The sequence below is a fragment of the Electrophorus electricus genome, chromosome 14 (assembly GCF_013358815.1).
Source record: "Electrophorus electricus isolate fEleEle1 chromosome 14, fEleEle1.pri, whole genome shotgun sequence".
NCBI classification, from domain to species: domain Eukaryota; kingdom Metazoa; phylum Chordata; class Actinopteri; order Gymnotiformes; family Gymnotidae; genus Electrophorus; species Electrophorus electricus.
In genome coordinates this window covers 3,949,703-3,974,557 of record NC_049548.1, presented here as the reverse complement: position 1 = coordinate 3,974,557, position 24,855 = coordinate 3,949,703, and the positions used below count along the sequence as shown (strand labels likewise).

The 24,855-nt window shown below is 38.5% G+C and overlaps 4 protein-coding genes across 15 annotated transcripts; 2 read left to right on the top strand and 2 right to left on the bottom strand.

Moving 5' to 3' along the window:
* Positions 1-694: 694 nt before the first annotated feature.
* snx11 (sorting nexin 11) lies at positions 695-6,536 on the top strand. Of its 2 annotated transcripts, none has more exons than XM_027006054.2 (7): positions 695-862; positions 2,253-2,304; positions 2,510-2,596; positions 2,906-3,006; positions 3,204-3,299; positions 3,632-3,856; positions 3,950-6,536. In XM_027006054.2, exons 2-7 carry the CDS (start codon positions 2,284-2,286, stop codon positions 4,020-4,022), a joined length of 603 nt encoding a protein of 200 aa, XP_026861855.2. In that variant the 5' UTR covers positions 695-862; positions 2,253-2,283; the 3' UTR covers positions 4,023-6,536. The 2 variants fall into 2 exon arrangements, with proteins under 2 accessions (XP_026861855.2, XP_026861854.2); XM_027006053.2 differs by having other exon boundaries at positions 3,947-6,536.
* arsg (arylsulfatase G) lies at positions 6,486-13,859 on the bottom strand. 8 transcript variants are annotated; one of them, XM_027006039.2, is made up of 12 exons: positions 13,809-13,859; positions 12,064-12,315; positions 11,522-11,709; positions 11,344-11,391; positions 11,070-11,172; positions 10,834-10,971; positions 9,384-9,577; positions 9,123-9,203; positions 8,899-9,007; positions 8,675-8,819; positions 8,493-8,583; positions 6,486-7,949 (listed from the first exon to the last, which is right to left on the bottom strand). In XM_027006039.2, the coding sequence occupies exons 2-12, from the start codon at positions 12,282-12,284 to the stop codon at positions 7,672-7,674; spliced, it is 1,596 nt and encodes a 531-aa protein (XP_026861840.2). In that variant the 5' UTR covers positions 12,285-12,315; positions 13,809-13,859; the 3' UTR covers positions 6,486-7,671. The 8 variants fall into 8 exon arrangements, with proteins under 8 accessions (XP_026861840.2, XP_026861841.2, XP_035389473.1 ...); XM_027006040.2 differs by having other exon boundaries at positions 12,064-12,299; positions 13,809-13,844; XM_035533580.1 differs by lacking the exon at positions 13,809-13,859 and adding an exon at positions 13,717-13,766.
* Positions 12,856-20,532, top strand: LOC113574854 (monocarboxylate transporter 7). The gene is made up of 6 exons (XM_027006038.2): positions 12,856-12,944; positions 15,792-16,046; positions 16,160-16,303; positions 16,666-16,794; positions 17,185-18,054; positions 18,158-20,532. The coding sequence occupies exons 2-6, from the start codon at positions 15,809-15,811 to the stop codon at positions 18,391-18,393; spliced, it is 1,617 nt and encodes a 538-aa protein (XP_026861839.2). The 5' UTR covers positions 12,856-12,944; positions 15,792-15,808; the 3' UTR covers positions 18,394-20,532.
* Positions 20,471-24,361, bottom strand: LOC113574857 (archaemetzincin-2). 4 transcript variants are annotated; one of them, XM_027006048.2, is made up of 7 exons: positions 24,283-24,361; positions 22,896-23,178; positions 22,641-22,814; positions 22,239-22,367; positions 21,828-21,991; positions 21,435-21,611; positions 20,471-20,849 (listed from the first exon to the last, which is right to left on the bottom strand). In XM_027006048.2, the coding sequence occupies exons 2-7, from the start codon at positions 23,176-23,178 to the stop codon at positions 20,727-20,729; spliced, it is 1,050 nt and encodes a 349-aa protein (XP_026861849.2). In that variant the 5' UTR covers positions 24,283-24,361; the 3' UTR covers positions 20,471-20,726. The 4 variants fall into 4 exon arrangements, with proteins under 4 accessions (XP_026861849.2, XP_026861851.2, XP_026861850.2 ...); XM_027006050.2 differs by having other exon boundaries at positions 22,896-23,006; positions 24,283-24,341; XM_027006049.2 differs by having other exon boundaries at positions 20,790-20,874.
* Positions 24,362-24,855: the final 494 nt, after the last annotated feature.

Below are 24,855 nucleotides of genomic sequence, written 5' to 3'. Positions count from 1 at the left end.
ATTACTGCTATTACATGCTGTTATAAATATTACAGTGGTATTACATTTTATTACACTGCTTCTTCATGGTTTGATCTGCTGAATGACATTCATATGTTCTTAAATATTAGATACAATATAGAAATGTTCCCAAACATTTATATTCTTTAAATCTTAAAAGAATAAACATAAGCAGGAAACTGGCATAAATATGAACAAGCAGTGCTAGAAAGTAGCCTAGTACTACAACAATGATGTTCAAAGAAAACCTATTCAACTATAAAGCTCTGAGAAACATTTACAATGTATAAATAAAAAAAAAACATATTTGTAAAGACAGGACCTAGATTTGCTATGTAAGTACTGCTAAAGAGTCCAAATGTACTCACTCAGCCACCTACAAAGTATATAAGGAAGCATATGCTTTAAAGATACAGAAGTAAAAGCATCCTGTTCCAGGCGAGGAGACAAATAGACACTGGGAAATTAACCTGAAAAAAAACAAGGTGAGTCACAAATTCTGCAATAAAAAAAATAAAGAAAGAAAAAAACATGGTTTGAAGGCCTTGTGTAGGTGATAGGCCATCATGTTCTACCTATATCTTACAGTATCTTTCACATACTTCTCCACTCCAGTAGGTGGCAGAATATTCAATATTGCAATTTATGTTCGTAGTTTATCACTGTTGAAGCCAAAGAAGGAAGTTCTTTTTTTTTAAGCCAACCACGTGGGTGCATCTTCCTTCACATTTTATTTTATCCGTCTTTACTGATCTCTTCCTAAACTTGATCAAAATGTACTGCTTATTCAGCACGACAGCAGCTTAATCCGGAGAGCCACGATGTTGGAGATGTGTTATTGTCAGCCGTTTTTTTGATAAAGGTAGGCTGACTTATTCACACTGAGCATACTTTGTTGTTGACTCACACTGTTTGTTATTGGACACGCCATAATAAACCTCAGCCAGCTAACCAGCTATCTGCCTAACAAGTTGGGAACTGCTGAAGGTAACATAGCTAAGGGGCTGCTTCACTTTGTTGAGTAACTGAATGTTTGGAAGTGAGTGTGACTCTGTTTTGGAGTTAGCAAATGTTTAATTTGGGTTTAGTTCGCTAGCGTTAAGATAGCTAGTATAACTAGCTAGCTACCTTGCCTGGTTTAACAAGTGATATGTAGGTCTACATTTATCTAGATAGCTAACTAAGATATTTTATTACCTTTTATTACACAGATATGCTAGGTTATCTAGATTAGCTAACTATCAGAATTCACTGGACATTCTTTAAATGTTTTTTTTCTTCTGCTGTCTCTACCTGGATAGTTTACAAGAGACAATCAATAAAGCAAAGTCTTGAATGAGTAACCTATATTTTTCTTTAAATGTATATTTGCATAGGTAAATTAGCTGTTGTTTCATTGACAAATATGGGTCATTTTTAATCGCTGACCTGAATGCAAGAGGAGGGGTAAGTGCTTAAGGCAAAGGTTTAAAGAGCATAAACAAAAATATGCAATTTACATATTGTTTACAGAAATCAGCAGAGTATTCAGATGTTTTCAAGTATACATCCAGAGAGGCACTTTTTTTAGTGAATGTTTTAGCGGATTGTTGATTTTCCTCAAATTTTGGCAAACTGAACACTAAAGAAAAATGCTTGAACAGCATTATAGATGAAGGACAAAAACATGATATCTCATGTCTGTTGTGAAAGGAAAAGCTTTCCTCACAGTGCAAAGAACACTGGATTCAGTGGTCTAGTTAAAAAATAATAATGACACATACTGGGAGTGAATTTTTGTATGTCTTTCAAAAAATGATCCATTGGAGGAAAACAGTGTAGGCTGGAATGTACCACACTCCTTTTGGATGTCATAGCACCAGCCAAGCAGTTCATTGTTTCTTAATGTTATGTAAGCCTTATGCTCAAAATGCTAAATAATATTGATGTCTGTAAGATCCTCATTAAGGATGAGAAGGACCGGGAGGTTTAAAATAAAGGTTAAAAATCAAACAGAAGATTTTGTGTATTGAATTTTCACTCAGTACAGAAATGAATCCATTTCATATGTAGACACATTAGGCCTGATTTCATGTGTAGACATAAAGACAATCTTTTCCCTTAACGGCTTTATCAACAAATTGATTGCTTTCTAGTTCTGGCAAGCTGAAAATGAAGTCTACACCACATGGCTGATCTCTGATGTCACTATTTATATTTGTGGGCTGTTTTGTCATTTGCACTCTTTTTTAAATCATTTTTTTATTCCATAGGTGTTCTCTGTGCTGTTTCACTTCTGGTACGATGATAAAAAGTCAAGAAGATGTAAGACCTTTGTCTACCTCTGTCCTTTTCATTTTATATTTACCTTTAGTGTCCCTGATATGATGACTTAAAAAGAAAGGAACCAGGATTGTGGTCATTGAGATCCATGAGTCATGGTACTATGGGCTGTAATGTAAAAGTCTATTTAATCCATTAGGGACAGCACTGCAATTTAACAAGATCATATTTACTCTGGTTTTAACAGGAATTCATTACAGTGAGGGTTCAGGATCCTCGTGTAATGAACGAAGGATCATGGAACTCCTACGTGGACTTCAAGATTTTCCTCCATGTAAGAGTTTCCCTAATATTTGCTATCGTATTGACTAAATTTATATGTTGTATAAAGAAGAAGGGTTTTTTGTGTAACCACTTTTGGAATTGTCACTTTATGCTTGTTTGATTCACAAAGTGCTACATAATTCATCTTATTTAATTTTAGCTGAAATAATAAACTTGGTTTATTTAAGTGGTAACAACAGGCCTTTATGAATCGGAATTTAACTACACAGATACTTGCTATCTGTAATACTGGACCTAAACATTATGTTAAGGAAAATGTGCAATGAATAGTGCTCTCTGTCTCTGTCTCTGTTCCAAGACTAACAGCAAAGCCTTCACAGCCAAAACCTCCTGTGTGCGCCGCCGCTACAGTGAATTTGTATGGCTGAAGAGGAAACTTCAGAAGAATGCTGGCTTGGTGTAAGATGAGTTGCAAAAGAAATTCTAAACCAATAGTGAAATTACATAAATGACCTATGACATTGAATAATGAATTTATACATTTGTATCCTGTAAGCCTTTTAAAAACATTATTTGATGTCAAACTCTGTATTTATTTTAGAATGACTGCCTGGTGTGTTTGCCTTAATACATGACTAAGCTTAACTGTTGCACAGACCTCTTCCTGACCTGCCTGGGAAGTCCCTCTTCTCTTTTAACAATTTGGACTTCATTGAAAAGCGAAGAAAAGGTCTACAAAGCTTCCTTGACAAGTCAGTATCATCTTCTTAATCTATAATTTGGGCAAATAAAAAGAAATGCGGAATGTAATTTTGATTTTCTCAGTGTTGTGTTTATTTATTGTATAGCAATAAATGTATAGCAACCTCAGATGACTCAAGGCAATTTTACCATTAAACATTACGAAGAGTCTATTTTTAAAAACGGGCCATTCACTGTTGAACAACAAGGATGATTATTAGCAAAATGTGCTTCATTAACTACAACCTCCTTTCTTACTCAACAGATGTACTGAGTCGTAACCTGTTATTATTGTTGGGTGTGATGTAGCATCATTTTAAACTGAGGTTCTCTTCACGCTCAGGGTGGTGCACATGACCGTGTGTCTGTCAGACAGCCAGCTCCATCTGTTCCTGCAGACTCAGCTTCCTGTAGCTCACATTCAGGACTGTGTCCAGGGCCACACACCTTTCAGTGTGACTGACGCAATTCTAACTTATGCCTCCTCCAATCGAGGCTGGGCTCAGGAGGAAGGGGGCGGGGCCCAGCAGCCATGCCCCACACCGATCTCATATGAATCAGTAGAGAGGTAAGGGTGGGGAAGGTTTAAACTGAACAGCTGTGGCATAACATAATGCATCAGTCTGAAATCTGATCGCTGACTGTTGTTGTGTTTCAGCAGTCCCTCTCCTCGTGTTCCCAGTTTGCAAACAATGGATCTGCTAATGAGCTGGTGGCAGTTGTCACTGACCTGAACTCTGTAGAGTTACAAGCATGCGAGGAAGACATTGATGTCCCTGACCCAGCTCACAGAGACAGTCCGACACCAAAAATAGAGGAAGGGCGAGGTTGTAATGACCTAGTAGTGGAGGTCCACCAAACCATGCTTCTTTTGGAAGAACAAGACACTAAGGAGAAAGGTGATCTTAGCACACCTGAGAACACAACACAACAGCACAACAATATAAAGGATGTCAGTGCCGATGGGGACGGATGTGCTGAAACCGCCTCACAGGTACATAGTGCAGTGGACAAGTCTCAGCCAGTACATGTAGCTAGCAAAGATACATGGCTCAGATTTATTTTTTAACCACCCATAACTGAAACCTGACCTAAGACACCTCCTTTAATAGCATTACAGTAAAAAAGATTTTATATTTAATTACATTTTGGTCATACTAATTTGCAGCAAACAAACCCAATCTAGTAATAATTTATTTCAGTGTTTTGTGAAAGAACCTTATCTGTCCATGGTTTCAAGTGAGCCCATCTCTCATTAGTAGCTATTAAGGCAAACCATTAAGATTAAGAACTGTATCTGGTACATGAGAGTTCTTGAAATGCAGTGAATAACGACAATAAAATAACAATTAATAGATTAATAGATTAATAGTGAAGTAATATGTTTAGCTAATAGGATTGGAAATGTGTACTTAATCTGAAAAGGGACCGTTCAAGTGAAAACTGGCCAGGTTAGAAATTAATTCCAAAAGTCACTGTCATTCAATGTACCATAAGATACAAACTAGTATGACGTTATTATAAACATGGTACTTGCAGAGATACAGTAAAGGGTACAGTATCGGTGTCATTACTCAGGTGTAAGGCAAGACTGAGATTATGATCAATCACCAAATCATAAAGGGAAGCTGGACAAGATAAATTCAAACAAAATTAATATACCATAAACAATCTCAAGCTTGAGCGACTACTGATATCAAAGCATGTTTTTAAGGCTGCAGCCTGGAAAAGAAGGTAAGGAGAAAGACAGATGTACGTAGACTGGAAATTGCTGCTATGAAGCGTACAGATGCTGAGGGCAAAGTGCAAACCAGCCTGGGATCCAGGCTGTGGTCTCTGAGAGTGCATACACTGATTTATAGAATGCAGGTTCTTCATTTCTTCGATTATGTGCTTGTATAATGCTTTGGCTACTGATTTTCATTGCACTGGAATCTTAGGACTTCAGACTCAATGTGTGTGAAAACACATTAAATAAATAAGGGTTTTTAATTCCTGAGACAGTTTACTCATGGCTTGTGTTTGTGATGGAGCATTTATTTAAATGTAAAGTCATTGTTAAGGTGTCTGTTTGTTTATAGAAGGTTTGAGGGAGAACTGTGTGTACAACTGCAGTGCTGATCACTAATGATCAAAAATGACTTGGTGATCAAAAGAGGGAAAGCTGGCTGACATATATAAAATATCAAAAAGATTGTCTGCTTGCTTTGATGATAGTCCCGCACTGTTTGACAGACCCATTTGTGAATTCATGTCTCATCTTGATGAGATGTGTAAGACAGGAACAGCCTCACAGAGTTCCACTTCCTTCAATCAAATAACTGTAGCTGCGATGGGCTTGAATGAAAACATTAGATGTACTAAGACTGGAAAAGTGTTCCCTGGTGTGATTCATCTTAGTTTCTGCTGTTCTCACCTAGACGTCTCTGCCTGTCATGCCTGGTGGTTATAATACAGGGTGGATATTGGTGAGATGATGTGGGGTGTGTATTCATGGTACACACTGAACTCATTCATCATATTGACTGTTTTTACAATGATGCATGTTTTGATCCCACTTTTATAACTCATTATCCCATGTTGAGACGTTTACAGATGTGTTACTCTGCCTTTAAAAGTTTTACATCAGGAAGGCTGGTCTATTTTTGTTGGAGTTACTAGCATTACTTCAGCAGCATATAAGCAGAATCACATCATCTTTTCTATGAGAAGGAATACATGAGTACAGCATTCGCCGATAGGCCCTATATGATTTATGACTGTATTAACTAACAGGGTTCTGCACATAAACTGGGATTTGTTGCACAGCATTAGAGGTAGAATGTTGCACTAAGAGCCACTGCAATATTTCTTTTTCACTGGATGAGCATCAATTTGTTCCATAAGAGCTGCTTATGTTGTTCATCTTGGGAACCAGAAACACTAACAAATTGGATAATTGACAGGGAACTGTAGCTTCTGTTAATTCTGGGTATGAAGATGAGTATTTTATTTTACATGAACTTGTGCTGGAAATATACATTTGTTTTTAACAGATATTATACTTTTCATTAGTTGCTACATGAAATCGCCATGCTTTTGTGATTTTTTTTTTTTGATTTTTTTTTTTTGGAAATATTTTTAATTTATTTTTTAAAAATCTGTTAAATATGGCTAAAGAAGGGCAAAACTTGTCTGTGCTCAAAGATTCAAGCCTGTAAATGTATGAAATTATGTATTTACTAAAGACAAATAAAGGAACCAAAATACTATGTGCAATGAAAACACTTCATATTTTCACTAGATGTTTTAAATTAATAGCTTACTGCACATTACTGTGATTTGTCAAGCAATTATTAAATATTTAAAATGTCAGCTCTTAGGGAAAAGGCAGTGTGAGCATGTCATTTACACAATTTTTCAATTAACTTATAGTTGATTGGCCAACATGTCTGCCCTCTAAACTTTGCATCTTTAGTTTTGCATTTGAACTAGAAGGCTAATATAGCTAACAAGAGAAACTTACACTAATTAGCATTGTAAAACAGCAGTTCATGAACCCATGACAATCACAATAGTGTTATTTCTACAGCTAAAAAAAAAAGTTACTTAATATACTCACAGTGCTTGTGCGTGTGTTTATGTAATAAAATGACTGTATTGGGTGCCAGGGAAAACAGTTGTTTTCATATACCTAATAAAAGATAAGCAAATGCACATGTATTGAAAGTCTGAATGGAGATATGAGATTGAAAAATAGAATTAGAAGAATGCAACTGTTTCCCTAAAGGGCCACAGCGTTACAAAAAATATATGGAGTAGAAAGCATTCAGAATTGTACTCATACAGTCTCTGTCTTGCCCAGCTTCTGGGGAAAAACAACTGTGGGGGCAATTTAATTCTACAACTGCCTGAGACCAGTTTTTTTTTTTTAGTTACCTACCAATACACTGACCTGTAAAATGTAAATGATATCAGTAAGTTAAAATTTTTGTCTCTAACTCAAGAATGAATTTTTTTATGCATGGGGCAGAAAAAGCCTTTTTTTTTTCTTTTTTTTTTCTTTTTTTTTAATGAAAATGTGTTTTTAAATGTTGTGAAAAGTGGTTATAGCATCAAAGGTAAATAATCCCCACTATGATTTGGTGCCTAGGATACATAATGAGGCAACATAACAGAAAAATGAAAGATTGGGTCTTACTGCAGACCATCAGGACTGTTACATATCTTCTCACTGACATATTAAAACCACTGCATATTAGAAACACCAGCCGATACCATTTGCAGGTGCCTTCCTGGAACATGTTCGACTTGATATTCCTGCTACTCCCTTCTGTATGTGAAGTGCCTTCAAGGCTATGCTGGAAAACATTTTACTGACAGTTTAGTAAAGCAACAGAGAGCCTAGCCCACACTATGACATCGACAGACTGGGTTGTGAGGCTGGCAGCAGGGAAATGCCGCCTGTGTTATGCTATAATCCGCAGTGGACACATTGTCAGTGGCGATATCCCAGAGCACCGCCTCCCGCTCTCTCTCCACCTCCCTGAGGACGGCCTGGTACTCCACGCTGGAGGGGTCCAGGGGCGAGCCCTCTGCTACGTCCCTGGACAGCTCAAAAATCAAAGGGGGATCATGCATCTGCTGTTTGCCCTTGGCTCCACCACAGGCTTCTGCACTACCTGGTAAAGCGAAACAGAGGCTCGGGCTTGTTATGAGGAACTGGAAGCAGTGAAATTAAAGTGAGAACCTGCATGTGAGTCATATCTGCTTAATGCTGTTATACATGCTGTTTATTTATACTGTAGGCATAATGTTACGAGTTGCAGCCTTATGTTATTTTACAGACACGATAAAAACACCTTGCTGTCTTGAATGTTTAACACGAAACCTCATCAAATTAGGTATAGTCCATGTAAAAGTCACCTAATTTCAAATGTGGTTATTCTTATTAAACATAGTAATAAAAAGCATTTTTACATTGTGGTTGTCAGAGATAGGTCACTGAGCTGGTCACTAGCCATTCATTTTATCACATCAGTAAAGGACACCTAGACACGTTAGAGAGCATTCCACCAGCGCACAAAGCACCATGAATTTTAACTTAATATCAGAGCACCACCTATTACATTGGTGTGGTGGTAATATTCATCCATCTTAATATCTCACGGAGTTTATTTCCTTTTTTGCCAATTAAAAGCTTGATTATGAAGCATGCCAGAGACCTGTGATGTAAAAGGCTTTGTGACGTCCCACCCTGACAGTCTGCAGGTCCCCAAACTGCCCTGCTGCCCCGCTGTTTGGATGCATGAGGCTCTGATGATGAAAGTAATCATTAGTCACAGAGTGTGTATATTCCAGACTCCCTTTATGAACTGCTCTCTTGCTTTTTCTATCTAGTATGTACCACAGTTTCTGAATGGTGCCATGCCTTATGTCCCGTGTCAGAATCATGGAGCAGAACGTGTGTTATATCAATGCCATCATAACGCCGGTCCGATGGTGGTTCCACCCCGGCTAAGGAGAGGACTGTGGGAAAGATGTCCAAACCACTACAGAGAAAAAGATTTCTCTGTAAACTCAGTATATAGTGTTTGTGTCCTTTACCATCCTATGAAGAGCCTTTCATACCTGAGCAAGGCATTACTGCTGGTGTTGGGAGATATTCTGCCTGGCCAAAGAACCACTGTTGGAACACGATGGCCTCCTTCCCAGGTGGTTTTCTTTGCTGAGCCGCCACCTGTTCAAAAGAAAATCAATAATCCATAACATTATAAATGTATACACATTTAAAAAAAATGATTGTAAATTTTTATTATAAATGAACATTTTATATATGGGATTTTTATTATTACCTCTGCTGGTTTGCCACCTTCCTAGAAAAGGCCCAGCACTCCCTGCAAACTGGCATTTCTGCTCCCAGGGTCCATTATCACCTGTGAGGTGCACACGGACACCTTAGCTCCACAGCCCTCCTGAAATGCTTTTACACTATTAATGTTTAATCACCGCTAAGAAAAAAAACTACATATATCATTCACTATAAAAACCACCATCACCAAAGAGATTTCATCGTATATTCAAAAAAGGGACTTGTTTATTTATAAACGACTTACCAGTGAACCATATGAGTGTGTTCTCCATGCTAAACATCTCAGCTGCAAGCTTTATAGACCCCACCAAGTTGTCCATGTCGCTGAGACTGGCGGAATAGGCATCCTTTGCAGTTACATTTAGTAATCGATAATGAAACAAGGGGACATGCATATGTGCCAGAGCGACATAGAGGAGAAGGGGCTGCCCCCGTTTCCTACACAGACACAAAACATAACCAATTACACTACAAACAATTACACTATTAACAAATACAATATTAATTTTATTTGCCATCTACTTTATTATGAACATGTACCTTGCATCTATACACACTTGATAGGTACACGTATATTATAGGGATATTTAACAGGTTGCTGACCACAACTCCAGTGCTGGGTGAATATTAATTGGGTGGTGGACGGTGCCATTCTCAACACTGCAGGGGCACTATCACAGTAGTGGCTGGGTAGTGCATGTTACTCTGGAGTGAATGGATCAAGTACAGCTGAATTATTGGGGTTTGGTGGGACAAAAGGCAGTTTCACAGCTGGGACTAGAATCGTCCACAACCCAAAAATACCCAAACAGCACTGATTCAAGTGAGGAAAAACTTGAAGCTGTCTAACACGAATTGTGCAGCAGATAGAGACAGACTCTACAACAACAATGCATTTCTAAATGTTTCAAATGAAGTGAGTTGTGAGTGGTTTACTGTGAATTATTTTTAAGTCATTAACAGCACAGAGCAGCAAGCATTTTCTCGGTTTCACCTACTAGGTAGCCATACAAACAAAAAAATGCTGAAATACAATTATAGCTATTAAAAATGTAATTTTAATTACAGTACCTAGTAGACATTTCAACACTAAACTGTTCCATGTTTAACATGTTTCCTACAATATAATACATTATTAATAATAAATCATCTTTGGGTCACTGAAAAGCGCAATAAAAAGTGTTGTAATAATGTGCTGTACATCCTTCTTTTCTAAGTCTGTGTAGGGTTACATAGTACTCCAGCAGTTTATATGTTTAAAAAAAGAAAAAAGAATTGACACACAAATAACTGAATTATTTCAATGGCTGGGTATGTAAGGTGAGCTATAAGAAATAACCAAAGCTGTCTCGAGTACAGCTATAACATGAAATAGGAGAAGCTAGGCTACAAATACCCTACCAACTTGTGATCTATCCTTAGACTATGTCAGAGGTCAAAGTCACAGTTCTGTGCTTGATCAGTCAACTAAACGGGCATGTTTACAGACTAGGCTTTTCATACTGACCGATCAAAGTCCCTTGCTTGCTTCTCAGACAAACAACTGCTTGACCCATTGATCCATGCTGGTTGGTATACCAGGTTGGTATAATTCATATTATTAATATGTTTCAGTAATTATAAAGTCAATAATCATATACTTTGTTTAACATAAGCATATGATCATCATTCAGAAATAGATACAGGTTACATACCTAGCTGTCAAAATCTGTCTGGATGCTGCTTTAGCATACTGTCCTGTAAGGTTCCAAAGGTCCAGGGGCTGCTCTAGTATACTCTGGTTTTCAAAGAGAGGCAATGCTATCTTAGTGTCACATCCTCCATGCTTCCTGCTGAGCAGAAATGTCAAACATTTTAGTTAAGAGATCGACATGGAATAGCCGAAGTGTCATGCCTCTGACACGTATACTGTCTTGATGCAAGTCCTCACCTCCTATATTTTCCACATGGGGAGCAGCTGGGAAGGTTAAAGCCAGGCATGTCAGTGCAGCCCATATCATTACTATATGGAATACCAAGGTAATAGTCAAAGCCTGTGGTATATAAAAACAAGCACATGTCATTTAAGGTTTGATCATACTGCTCTCTCTTTATAGTGATGTGCTATGACATCAGTATGTAAACAGCTGAGAGGTGCTGTTCTGAGTTTACTGCTTTAGTAGTAAACTCAAGGTATTTTAGCTTATCACTTCATGTGCACTTAACTCTGTGGATTGGGTTGTAGAGACCATTGTGTCCAAGGTGCCATTTTCCTGGAAATGGGTACATAACTAGTTTTTAATAATTCTAAAGGACCTGAGTGCTTTGAAATACAACACTGTTCAAATGTTAAAGTAAACCGTCCAACTGTTAACCAGAGAGAGTGATGCATGCAGTGATCACCAATCATGGCAGTGTAATAGCCAGCATCGTGCAGGAGCTGAGCAAATGTTGTCTCGTTAAGCGGTAGACCGCCAACAGACCCCTCTGCAAAGTTGTGAGTGACACCGTTGCGCAAGCCGTGTCTACCCGTCAGTAGTGCAGCACGCGACGGGGAGCAGGTCGAGGCAGGCGAGTGAAAGTCTGTAAGCCTGCAAACAACCTCACACAAGAACAAGAAATAATCATGATTACCCAATCACAGCAAAAACACAAAGTCACCTTAGTGTCTGAATAATAAGAAACATGGTAACAGGAAAGATATTTTAAAATATGAACCAAAATGAGGACTACTCAACAACAAAGACTCTGTATATAGTAGAACTGAAAAGAAAACCACCACACATAAATGCATTTGTAAAAAAAAAAAAAAAAAGGCTTTTTAGCTTTTTTGCTATCTGAAAACAGCAAGATCACCAAACACATAAAAACATAAAATATATAGAGTATTTATATACATATTTAAAAACATATTAATATCTATTTTAATACCTATTTCAACATACCTTTTGCCTTCCAGCTTTAGCATGTTGAGCCAGGGTGTAGTATTGTCAGACTGTTTTGTCCAGAGATCTCCCCAGCCAATATCATCAGCTAGTATAATGATAATATTGGGCCTCTCTCTCGTCTCTGTCTTATTTCCATTTTCAGGACAGTTAATGTAGTACACCAGTCCTGACGCCAGGAAGCAAAATAAGAGCAGCACTCCGAATCCAGCTTCTGCCATCTTGGGATGCAAAATCTAACAAAAAGAGGAACTATTCCACAGGGAAAAATGGGAAACAGCTTCTGATGGTCAGTGAAATAAAACAAATTAACATACTTTTCAAAAACTGATAAACTATTGTAAAATAATTGTATCATAGGTGTAAAACACCTATGATACCTTCAAGCCATTAACTAAATGTAACCCTAATAATTATTGAAACCAATGGACTCTATTTTCCTCTCTGAGTACGCACAAAGTCTGTTGGCTCCCCTGGCTCACAGGAGGCCCTCTAGCTTTCTACCAGTGGTTACATAACAGGCTAAGAAACATCTCTTAATATACCAGTACACCCTTTTCAAAACACTCAGAACAGTTTCTTGCTACTAACTCTGTCTAGCGACAGAGAGACAGGCAGACAAACAGGTCCTGGAATGTTGTATCCATTACATGTCATAGGAAAAGAAGTTGAGAGCATGATTCCTCTGTGTGAAGAGTAACCCAATCTTCATGGTAAACAGCTGTAACCTCCCATGAGGCAAGCTGCTCTCCCACCCCACCTCTACCACCCCCACCCCCCAACGGCTCCGGCACTAGCCACCACATGTACCCTTGGCCGAGACCACTCTACAGTGACAGGCAGGAGAATCAGTGTTCACTCTCCTTAACCTGGGAGAACAGGTAAGAATGTCTAGGTTTCTCTATGCTCTTTTTCTAATGGAAATAATCTGAACATCTAAATAAAGAAATATATAACGTTTAGAAAATTCAAACATAATCTTAATATGCTGATAGGCAACTGGTTTAGTTTAGTATGACAACAAACAGTTTTGATGTGGCAACACTGATTACAAAAGTACCTGGATTATATCTTGTGGAAAGCAAATAAACAATCATCTGCGACTATCCTGTACTGATCTTAACATTCCACTGTTCACAGCAGCTAATATTCCAATGGTATATGTGAGATTCAGCTACTTAGGTGATTTAATTACGCTTTTTGCCCTGCACAGTGAGATGTAGGGTCTAATGAGCAGGTTAGAATTTTCCTATGAGTGAACTGTCATAAATCCCCTTTTTCTAAAGTTATTTACAGTGGTTATTTGACTACCACTGTAAGATAAATAACGTGTGATGCAAAACACCACGAAGTGTGATGCAAAACACCACGCCAATGTAAGAAATGTATGCTATGGAATCTTATAGGTACTATCTTTTCCCAAAGATCCTTTGCCTTACATTTTGAGAGTTGTGGAGAATACCTTCCAGATTGTTGTGGTTTAATACAACACGATTCTGCTAAAGGGCACATTCATGTACCGCAGACTTTGCGCAGAACCTGTGACCTATACACAGCACATCTGCAAAGTGTGTGCAGTTTTGCGTATCTCAAATGCATGACGTGTTACTACATATGTGTGGTCTGTGCTGCAGCTGCCTGAGAACTTCTTACCGAGGACAGAAAACAGCGGAAGAGTAATAGCTGCCATTTTAAAGATGGTTATAAGCAGATAACATGAACTAAACACCATTAAAACTTCTCACCTATTATCTTTCCGTTCTGAGTAGCGCTGCGGCAGCGTAGCGTATCTGACGTATTACGTACTCTCGTGAAAAAAAGTCACGTTGCAGAACGGAACTAGTAGTCTGTTTAATATCTCGTGTAATATTTTAAAAGTAATAATAATAATTATATATATATATATATATATATATATATATATATATATTCATTCATTCAAAAAAGTATTAATACAAAATAGTATTAAAGTTTCCAGGGGAACAGAACATATAGCAGTGTTGAAAGAAGAACCGAAAGACATTTTTGTTCAAGGAATAAGCTCTTTATTTAACAGCGCATAGTCTTGAAGCGAGCAGAAAAGAAAACTCACCAAACTGGTAAAATGTGGGAAGGATAACTAAATGACAGAAAGAGAGTAACATCTCTTACACAATAGCTAATCTAAAAGGAATATAATTAAACAAAACCAAGACAATTCAACCACTTAACAACAAGATTAAACATGAACTAAATAGAGTATGCAAAGAGACCCCCAGTAGGAGTTCTCACCACTTTCCCAACTGGCCCATTCCCTCGTTTTTGTGGAAAACGCCACAAAGTCCTCCGTTTCAAGGATCAGCTGCCCCAGCATCCCATACACAAAAATCCCACATATCACTGACACTGTAGCCTCTCAACATCCCACCATCCTGGCTAACACAAGTGCTGCGAGGTACCCACTCCTCAGCAGTGGGCGCCCCCAGTCCTCTCTCAGGGCTCTGAGGTCTGTGCAACGATGCTTCAACAGTCCATTTGGCCTCCTGACCCAACACAGTCACTCTCTCTCTCTCACTGGGTCTGGAGCCCTCCAATGGTGATTGACATTTGGTGCAATGTCCCTTTCTGCAGCATGGACTGTATGGCCACACTCATGCCCATGGCCTGAGGAGAAATGCTTATGTCACCCTGATAATTCCTGGAGAGCTGGAACACAGAATGACAGCGGTGCTTTACTAGATGCTTTACTTCAATGGAAAGAAGATAGAGAGTTCAAAGAAGATTGGAAAAGACCAAATTGTATAATCCACACTCCTTACCAGCAGGTAGCAGTAATGCACCAAATCAATGTTTGCCAATTCCTATAAAAACCCAAGAACAACATCAACTATAAAGCTACTCTTTGTTGTCATCAGTGATAGGAAACTCACAATACTTACACAGTACAATAAATAGTAGGCCCAAATTTTAAACAGTTTGACCAAAATATTTATTTTGGCACAAAGAAAATATAGAAATCATACAAAAACTCCAAACTTCTCTTTAACCACTACCAAAATGAAGAGAATTACACAGTACATTAAGCCTAGAGTTGGAATGTTCCATGGGTCCGGCCTCCTTAAATGAATGTAAAATTTTTGTTTCTACATTCAAGCTTTGTTTGGGAATATTGAAATTATGATGCCCAGGCCACCTTTTTAGAGGAGCATAAATAGAAGGAAGGGTGGGTTTAATTTCCTTCTGGGTCTGGCGTCTCCTGCCTTTGATGTCAGTAAGCTTAAAGTAATCAAGACACTCAGCAAATGAAACAAACAACAGACTGAATGATTAAAACAAGGACTGTCACTGATGCCAAGCACCAAAGCTATTTCAGCAGAGACCCCTTGTAGAGATTTTTTTACTCTAAACATGAGTGGGTGAGTTAGCCACGTCCAGGAAGTGCTTCACATGTGATTAAAAACTGAATAATTAAATTCAATATGGTACAAAAATAAATCAACAGCTGAAAAAAAAAAATGCATCTGCATACTAGTGAACAATGACCATACTGGCCAAGGAAAGCAGCTGTACTTGATAACGTAGAAAAATATATATAAAATATTAGCCTCTGAAATGACCAATAACTTTGGTTATCAAAAACAAGATAAAGAGTAAGGACTTAGCTGTTATGAAGGTCACTGTCATCATAACAGGTATTCATTTTTTTCATGTTATGCATGAATTTTCTTGTTCATCTTTTTACCTTACAGCTTTGGCCTTGCCGACCATGGTATTATGGGCCTTCAGATCAGAGGGCTGTCTGGGGCCCAAGGTGTACTCAGAGGTCCCAGATGGAGGCTGGGGTTGGATTGTGGCCATGGCCTTTTTTATCGTAGAGGCCTTCACCTACGGAGTCATCAAAAGCTTCGGTATTTTCCTCAAGGATCTCATGTGTGAGTTCAATGAGAGCAACAGTCGGGTTTCATGGATCATCTCTATATGTGTGTTTGTAATGACCTTCACAGGTAAGAGCTATAAGGGATGCACACAAAGTCATCTTCAGAGGAAATCATACTTGATGTTTGTGTGCTCATCTGTTTAACCTTCTTGTCCATATACCTACCGTCCTTTGACTTAGCTCCATTGTCGACTGTGCTGAGTAATCGATTTGGCTTCCAGCCTGTCGTGATGTTTGGTGGACTCCTCATTTCCCTGGGAACAATCTCCACTGCTTTCACCAGCTACATACATCAGATTTACGTCACTATTGGGATAGTTGCTGGTAATCAAAGCCATTTGTTCTAATAAGGGTCTTGGGCAAGAAAAAATAAAACATAAGCTAGTATAAAGATGGTGTTAAAGACTAGAATTCTTTATTCAATTACATTTTTACCAAATGGCAATTTCCAAATATCTAAATGTTTTGAATATTACTGTTCCAATAGCAGATAGATTCAATCATTTTTTTTATGTATAAAATCCATGTTACCTCCTGACTTAGCTGGGACTTGTATAACTAATGTATAGACCTCATGTATAGTGTAAATAATATTTGGTACACAATAAGCCATAGAATGGTAGCATGATACTTGGAGGAGAGTGAATGTTCTTAAGATTGTCATGGTTTTTATTATCTTGTGGCAGGTCTAGGTTACTGTTTGACATTTCTCCCCACTGTTACAATACTGTCCCAGTACTTCAGCAGACAGCGATCCTTGGTGACTGCCATGGCCTCCACAGGAGAATCATTTGCTATATTTGCTTTTGCTCCAGGTAAGGACAGTAACACTCGGCAGTTTCACTTCCCAATGATATGTCCATGATACTACCACTTCATACAAAAGCACTGGCAACATGTGCCTTTGTGTAAAAAAATGTTTTGCAATATTTGTTACATTTGAGAGCGTATTAACTAATCCTGAAACCATTTTTTATTCTGTTCTCTAGATATTGGTGTACAAATGTGTTTTGTGTTATATGTAATTACTACATCATCAAATTTAGGGCTATTACTGATTCACAATATTATAGATAGAACACTTGAGTGCATATGACCAATGGTTTCAGTATCAGTTCATCCCTAATTAAGAGTAGACAAAATGTTTTATTGCCGTTTTTTTTTTTTTTTTTTTTTGCGTTAAACATTTCCCTTTGATTTTGCAGCATTCACAGAACTTAAGACACATATTGGATGGAGATACACGATAGTGGTGCTTGGAATACTACAGAGTACAATCATTATATGTGGTGCTTTGCTTCGTCCCATGATAATCAGGCCTAAGACTACTGCAAGTTGTACCCAGGCACTGCAATCCAGAAAGCAGGAGATAATTAACTCTCTCCCAAAAGCTGAACTCAATCACTCCTTGAGCCCCGACCCAGGCATTCCATCTCATGAGAAGCAGGAACAGGGCCTTCGGACGCGGGAGCAGGAACAGGACCTTCGAACGGGGGAGCAGGAACAGGACCTTCAGACGGTGGAGCAGCAGGAAGAGGAGGAGGAACTCCTTCAGGCTCCTCCATCCTACCAGGCTGCAGGGGTGCAGGCCAGAAACAAACTCCTGGACCTGTCTGTGCTGAAAGAAGGCAGCTTTGCATGCTACGCCGCATTTGGTCTTTTCGCAACGCTTGGCTTCTTTGCCCCACAGCTTTATGTGGTGGAGCTCAGTGCCAGCATGGGCACAGAAAGGGACAAGGCTGCCTACATGCTGTCGATAATGGCTGTGGCAGAGATCTTTGGACGGCTCTCTATTGGCTGGCTCCTTAGCTGGGGGCGTGTAAGAAAGATATTTGTCCTGCTTGGATGTGTATCGCTGATGTGTCTGGTGCTGGTGCTCTTCACCATAGTAAATGGCTTCTGGGGGCTGGCACTCTGCTGTGTGCTGTATGGCTTTCTGCTAGGTAATATCGCATCCACGCACATCCCCATGCTGGCCGAGGATGATGTGGTGGGCATCAAGAGAATGCCCTTAGCAGTGGGCATCTATGTCTGTATCCAGAGTTTCGCAGGGCTAGCTGGGCCACCTTTGGGAGGTAAGTACATTTAGTTTCTGCGGTTGTAGAACTAAAAGGTATAACCTACTTTATCAGCAGTGATCTATTATGAATGCACGTTCATCATCCACATGTGTTCTAGGAATCCTGGTGGATATCACACAAAATTACAGCTCGGCCTTCTACTCATGTGCCATAGGAACGGGTATAGGTGCTCTCTTCCTTGGGCTGGTACGTCCAACAAAGACAGGTTGTCTTTGCACAAAGAAGCGCATCAGTTCTCACCAACACAGCCCTGGAGCTAAGCATGTGATTGAAGATAATGTTGTGCCTGAGGAGATCTTAGACATTTCCCCAAACCCACAAGCTCAGTCCTAAAAAAAGAAAGTCTCCTCTGTGGACTTAGACAGGCATATTTAACTAGAAAAGCCATTAAATCTATGGAAATCTGGTAAAGATCATCTAAGACTGTGTAAATCCGAATGAATTGTTTTAAATTATTGCTTAAGGTGAAGAGACAAAAACAGCAGGATTACCCAACACCTGTCACTAATGCAATAGCTGCCTTAAAGAATGAAATCAGTTTTGGGCCTCAGGTTTTTTTATCCTCTGCCAGAGTGAGACCAATAACATTCAAATCTCTATATGGCCATGTTGTTTTTACTCAGATTTGGCATTGATGCATTGCTGACTGCCTTAATCCAGTCATATTCAACTAATTTCAAACCAACTGTGCTCAAAGTTTTAGTTTTAACAAAATTTAGTTTTAACAGTTGCAATGCTGGGGGATCTTGCTTTTTTTTAACACAAACCTCATTAATCATGTTGTCCATTAGATTAATTAAGTGTGTATTTGTGCATTTTTCCACTGGAACTGAAATCCACTTTCTAGGTAGAAGGGCAGGACCACAATACTACCCATAGACTGCTACTGAGACTACCAATAATACTACATGTATCCAAATTTAAAATCTTAAATTGGGTAATCATCTTTTGTTTTTATGCAAAATAGAATTTAGGAAACAGTAGTAATGTACTGCAAAGATATTTGCTGTAATAAAATGGGAACAAGTCGTATTGAAACCAAAAACTGAGTAACCCAAAAGGAACCTGTCCTTCCAGGGAGTAAACCTCTTCCCCTGCTGCTGCATGGACACCAGCATCTCCTATCTCACCAACAAATCTGGTTTATGAAATTAAATTAATACATTTTGAGAAGCAACACTATCTCACTGAAAAAAAGTACATATATTAATCATTTAGTATCAGATTTTATGACAGTTACATGGTTTGTCATTTAAGATTCCAAAATTTCGCTATTTTCTAATTAGCTAGCAAATATTTTATGATTAGGTGCATGATTCAGAGGGTGAATAGACAAGATAATTACGTGATTCCAGCCATCTCTGAATTGGTTTGACTCTCTTGGGTTTTTCATGCACAACAGATGTGAATGACTCACTAATAAATAAGTTATAAATTAAATTGCAGTTTTACAGTACACCATAAGATAACAGAGACTCTAGCTTTCATGTATTAAAAGATTACACTCAAATTATATAAAATAACACATTAGAATCACATAAAAGGTACCTAATAATTAGCGTTCTTTTGTAGTATAAATGTGCTATATTAAAAGACTCACAACCTAACAAATTGAGAATGTTTATTAAGTAAAGTTTTAGATTTGTTTAACTAATAAATGGTCAGTTGTTTTCCCTTATTTTTGGTATTTTAGTGGATTTAATGGTCTTAAAAAACAATGTACATGAAATACTAGAATACTATTATTTTTCATTCTTGAGGTAAACAGTCCTTAAGAATGAATTATTTATTGATTTTAATATTTTTAGATTTTTTTATACTGATGAATTTTCTATAAATGTTTCAATTGCTGCAGTTTTATTAACTTTATAGATTTTTTTAACCTATTTTGCGCTTTTCCCTGGAGAATGACATTATATTTATTGGGTTTATTTCTCTATGTCACCAAGTCAACATGTAGTAAATACTGTCACTCTATTACCATACAGGATGCACTCACTTGAACAGCTACACATTACAGCTCATATTGAATAATTCAGTATATCTGGGGAGAATAGCTATGTAGTTTTCCTCCAATGTTAGCTGATCAATTCAACTGTGAATCTGTTACCATATGAACATAAGACTTGACAGAACTTAGGTACATTCAGTGTGAATATGAGAATGGGATGTTCATAGTTAGCGTGTTTAATACAATGCCTTTATAATAACTGCCAAGGATGTGAAAACCTCTAAAAGTGCAAGGAAATCCTTAAAGAATAATTCTCATTTTATAGAGAAACATATAGACTAAGCACTATTATAACTCCTGAATTCATATGTGAAAATATATTTGCAAAGATATTAAAGCTCCTAAAGTGTGAGTCTGAAACAGTGTTCTGTATGTCTGGAAGAGCAATAGAAGGCCAACAATTGTTAGTGGTTTTATTTTTGAACAGCAATAAAAGAACAATAAAACTTGGATATTTTAAACTTTAAAGCAAATCCTTTGTCTAATTTTACATGAAAGTATTTTGCAGCAAACTGAACTAAAACGGTCATGTACATTCAACGTGCAAATACAGAGAGGCAAAAAAGGTATTTGGGCTTGATTCAGATTCTCCAAACGCCTCATATATCAAACAGTAGCATTTCTGTTTATCATCATCTTTACATAGTTAAAATATTTAATCTCGCAGAATGCTCAAACACTTACATAACCACTGTCTGAAGTCTTGGAAAGACTCAGTGGGTTTGCCGGAGTGCAGTGCAGAAACACCTTCTCCAGTGTCTATCCAGCACAGTAACGCCTGTGGGGGGCACTCCACATTAACACTTATCAGGTAGAACACACAAACACACAGAATATATTCATATATTATCTTCAAATACAGACTGAAGACCCATCTATTTGTGGAATATATTAAATGACCACAGACCCTGCTCCTATGTAGACTAACTAAACGTTACTACTTATTGTAGGGTATTGTTTATTGCACTGATGTTGACTGCTCCTATGTTGACAATCTCAAGTACATACTGTTTATTGCACTGATTGTTGTCTGAGATAGAGCTTAATTTATTTTGCACTTCTAGGCATCAGCATTGATCCCTATATTTCAACAGTATTCTAGTAAGTCACTCTGGATAAGAGTGTCTGCTAAATGCCGTAAATGTAAATATTAACATGCTCAACCCAGAGACCACCTGTCACTGAAAACATCATCTGCATAATGCATCAGCTTTATGCATATTACATTTCAGAAAGCCCAATTGTGTTTGTTTTGGTAAAGCCAGAATTCTCTATAGCTGGTTGTTTAAATTTCATGCTTTGAGGTGTAGGACATGTGAAAGGTCTCGCTTGACCACAGTTTACCTGCATAAAACCTCCGTACCTTGTATCTGTCGGCTATCTTAAAGCCAATGGCAGACTGTAGTTTTCTTAGGCAGATGGGGCAGACATCCATTGGCCGACGGTCTGATTCCTCTAAATGATTGGAGCCTTGCATGACACACTGCAGCCACTGGCAGTGCTGGACACCAAATATATGTCCAATCTCATGGGTCAGGGTCTGCCAGAAAAACACATGGAAACAAGAAGGTAACTCAGAACCACATCACAAAATTTATAGTGATGAATGTAAACATGTCGACACTTAAAATTATCAACAAGTTAATATTTGTAAGAATTGAAGTTATTACTAAACAAGATATCAAAAACACTATTTATCTGAAAAAGACCATCACTCTGAGAATACTTCATTAGTGCCTGGTTATGATCGCCACACCTTACACGAGCGGAGGAGCAGCTTGCTGGTGATGGGAGGTGTGTAGTAGCCCTGGAACACACTGTAGTCCCCTGGCTTGGGCTTCATGGCCTTTTTCAGCCGGCCCGCGTAGCTTCTTTTGTAAAAGTCATCATCATACCGAGCAAAGCTGAAAACTCCCACTCCTAAAGCACAAAGGCATGCCATTTTGATCTCTGTTCAACAGTTTTACGGTTAACAACTTCGAACTGAATAGGAAACTAAGAACAGAGAATGTAGGAATATAATGAATGTTCACTGAATTCTCTATAGGGTTGTCTTAATTAAAATGCTAAAGATAAATGGGCCAACTTTAGTTAGGCAATCTGGAATATTATAGATTAGAAATCTCACACTGCAAATTCTGACCAAGACAGCTCACTTAAATCTGACCTTCAGTCAGAGATGCTTGACCGAAAACAAAATTCCAGGAGTCTCTTGGGTACAGGTCAATCATGGTGATCCCCACAATACAAAATGCATCCTTTGGCTTCCTCTTTTTCAGGAAACCCAGCAGCTCCCCTATCAATAGGGCAAGAAAATAAGATTGTGGACTGAAGACTTAAAATAAATAAGGAAAAGAATTTTAAAAGAATTGAAAAACAACTGAAGATGAACAACAAAACATCATCTAGTTTAAAAGGGTGGTGATGCACTGGCTTGTAAACATTTAGGTAAGAATTAAGCACTGCGTGCTTCCCGGGACATTGATTGCCCCCGGAGTACACTGGCTTGAAATGGCCAAAGCTGATCTTTATTGCTTGTCCATGACCAGCTACATGTATTAGTGTCTACCAGCATGAAGTTGAAGGTTGTATGAATTGCTGTTGACACGGAAGGTGCAACTTGTGGAAGCAACAGTCACTGCTGGTAGGAACTCAACCACCAGCCCATAGAAAAACGCTTGGCAGTATTCCCTTAACCACTCCACGTACTGCTCAGTGATTCCAACTCCTTCTCCAAAAGAACCTGCAGACAGGTGACAGCATTCTACTATGAAAGGCATTTACTTTGTACAATATTTAGTACCAGAAGAAAATTTATACTAACCAATAGTCTGTATATAAATGGTCGTATGGCCCTTGTTAGGAGTCCGGCGATAAGGGTTGCTGTAGAAACTCTGAAAGTCCTGAGGCGTCTCAGGGTGTGAGGGAATCCAGTCTGAATGGGAGTGAAAAGTGATGGGACTGAAGAGTGAATTGCCAGGTATGAGACACCCCTCAAGTAAGCTCTTTTCCTCTTTGCTGTACTTCTCGTAAGTTTCTATTAGATCTTTCCGAGTGGACCGTAGAGCTGAGCGCAGTCCCTCCACAGGATGTTCGATCACATGCATCTGCAAATGTGACATTGCATGTGCAAACAAAGACTTGATCAAACTATGGGAGTATTAGTAGCTATGAGCACAAGCTACAAACCCATGAAGTAACACGCTGTTCAAATCATATACTCATTAGTGACTATTAGAAGCATCACCTTTTAGCTAGACAATACAGTTAGAGTTTATAGCCAGTCTGTTAGCGCACCTATTATAATTTATGAGAGCCAACCTCTAGCCTTTTATCAATGGTCAGTATCTGAGCAGAGGACCACAGACAGCTGGATATTGTCAGAAAATGAATCACTCTAAATCCAGCAGACACAGACACATATAAAAATCCTAGTAGCACTGCTCTGCCTGACCCACCAGCACCAATCACACCCACATCCACTACCATGTCATTGTTAATGCTGTGGTAAGAACAATCCACTATCCAAGTAATAGCCTGTCAATACATGATCTGAACGTCACCAGTGATGAACAGGGCAGAGGGTGGCATAATTGCGCATACTTTGTACATAATAGCAGACCTACAGACCTCTAATTTTATGCTTATTAAAGGCATATAAGATGGGTATACCTAATGAAGTGAGCCTAGGTACAGGGATGTTTGTAGCTACCGAACTGGTTGATGAAGACTACATTACTTCTCATACAGCGTGTACCAAGTGTCACTGAAGTTCTTGCATCTCTTAATTATAATTTATCTAGTTATTTGCTGTAGCAGTTAGCTATCAAGACAATGGTGTCCAGTCTAAGAACAACTTCGTTAATTTCGATTAAATGGTGATATCCAAAGGTCATCTTGCCACCAATCGTTATGTTTATTTCCAACAATATCCAGTTTCATCATAAATTTGCTTTTATTGACGCTCGAACCTTTTTGTTCCACTTGCAAACCTATCTAGTACATAAATTTAGGTTAACCAACAATGCCGTTTGCAGCTTGTGAGCCAGCTAGTAGCTCAGAAGCTTTCATTTTCTTTCAACGGGAAGTTATATAGCTAACGCTAGCTAAACTTAGCTAAACTTATGACCGGCCACACATCAGACATGAATCAGACTGATAGATCTGTCAAAGATCCGGCGGGATGAATCACATAGGTTATCCAGAGCTACCTTTAGAGTTAGAGCCGAAGTCCGGCATTAAACTCGGCGTGAAGCCGTGTTGACCAATCTCGAGGAAGTCAGCTACGCTTATGGCAGATAACGTTTTCAAATAAAAAGTCCTGCGTCCTGGAAAAACATCTGATAGAGGCAGTCAAACTGTCCCGAAAATGTGCAAACCAGAGCGTTAATATTCAGAGCTGTGTTGGTGTATATGACTTTCCTTGAGTGTTCCTCCAGTTTATTTCCAAGGAATATCGTCAAAGTTCCTCACTTATCTATAGCACAGCTAATCAGTAGAATTCAACACTGTCACAGTCCCAGGAAACATATCAAAATATTAAAAGTAGACCTATTAAAACTAAAGCAGATTGTTATATTACACATTCAGCAAATTGAAAAAAAAAATAAAATAAATAAAAATACATGCTGCTCAAATCACATATTGGCTCAACAGTACTAGCTGGGAATGATCTGGAGGTGGTCCTAACATTCCAATGAGCTCACTTGATTGAACCTTACCTGTACAAATATGCAGATGTTCAGGTGACAGATGAGCTTTGCACGCAGATGCTGCTGGAATGA

What these genes read in the sequence shown, in the direction of transcription:
- LOC113574857 (XM_027006048.2), bottom strand. Translation starts at nt 23,178, where the DNA reads ATGCATGTGATCGAACATCCTGTGGAGGGACTGCGCTCAGCTCTACGG. An exon ending in TGCTCCTCCGCTCGTGTAAG is followed by an intron (nt 21,612 to 21,827) that starts GTGTGGCGATCA and finishes TTTTTCTGGCAG; the next exon opens with ACCCTGACCCATGAGATTGG. An exon ending in AGATAGCCGACAGATACAAG is followed by an intron (nt 20,850 to 21,434) that starts GTACGGAGGTTT and finishes TGCCCCCCACAG; the next exon opens with GCGTTACTGTGCTGGATAGA.
- LOC113574854 (XM_027006038.2), top strand. Translation starts at nt 15,809, where the DNA reads ATGGTATTATGGGCCTTCAGATCAGAGGGCTGTCTGGGGCCCAAGGTG. An exon ending in TATATTTGCTTTTGCTCCAG is followed by an intron (nt 16,795 to 17,184) that starts GTAAGGACAGTA and finishes TTGATTTTGCAG; the next exon opens with CATTCACAGAACTTAAGACA. An exon ending in AGCTGGGCCACCTTTGGGAG is followed by an intron (nt 18,055 to 18,157) that starts GTAAGTACATTT and finishes CATGTGTTCTAG; the next exon opens with GAATCCTGGTGGATATCACA.
- snx11 (XM_027006053.2), top strand. Translation starts at nt 2,284, where the DNA reads ATGATAAAAAGTCAAGAAGAT. An exon ending in TGATAAAAAGTCAAGAAGAT is followed by an intron (nt 2,305 to 2,509) that starts GTAAGACCTTTG and finishes TGGTTTTAACAG; the next exon opens with GAATTCATTACAGTGAGGGT. An exon ending in ACTTCAAGATTTTCCTCCAT is followed by an intron (nt 2,597 to 2,905) that starts GTAAGAGTTTCC and finishes CTCTGTTCCAAG; the next exon opens with ACTAACAGCAAAGCCTTCAC.
- arsg (XM_027006039.2), bottom strand. Translation starts at nt 12,284, where the DNA reads ATGGCAGAAGCTGGATTCGGAGTGCTGCTCTTATTTTGCTTCCTGGCG. An exon ending in CTACAACCCAATCCACAGAG is followed by an intron (nt 11,173 to 11,343) that starts TTAAGTGCACAT and finishes TATATACCACAG; the next exon opens with GCTTTGACTATTACCTTGGT. An exon ending in AGCAGTAATGCCTTGCTCAG is followed by an intron (nt 8,820 to 8,898) that starts GTATGAAAGGCT and finishes TTTTCTCTGTAG; the next exon opens with TGGTTTGGACATCTTTCCCA.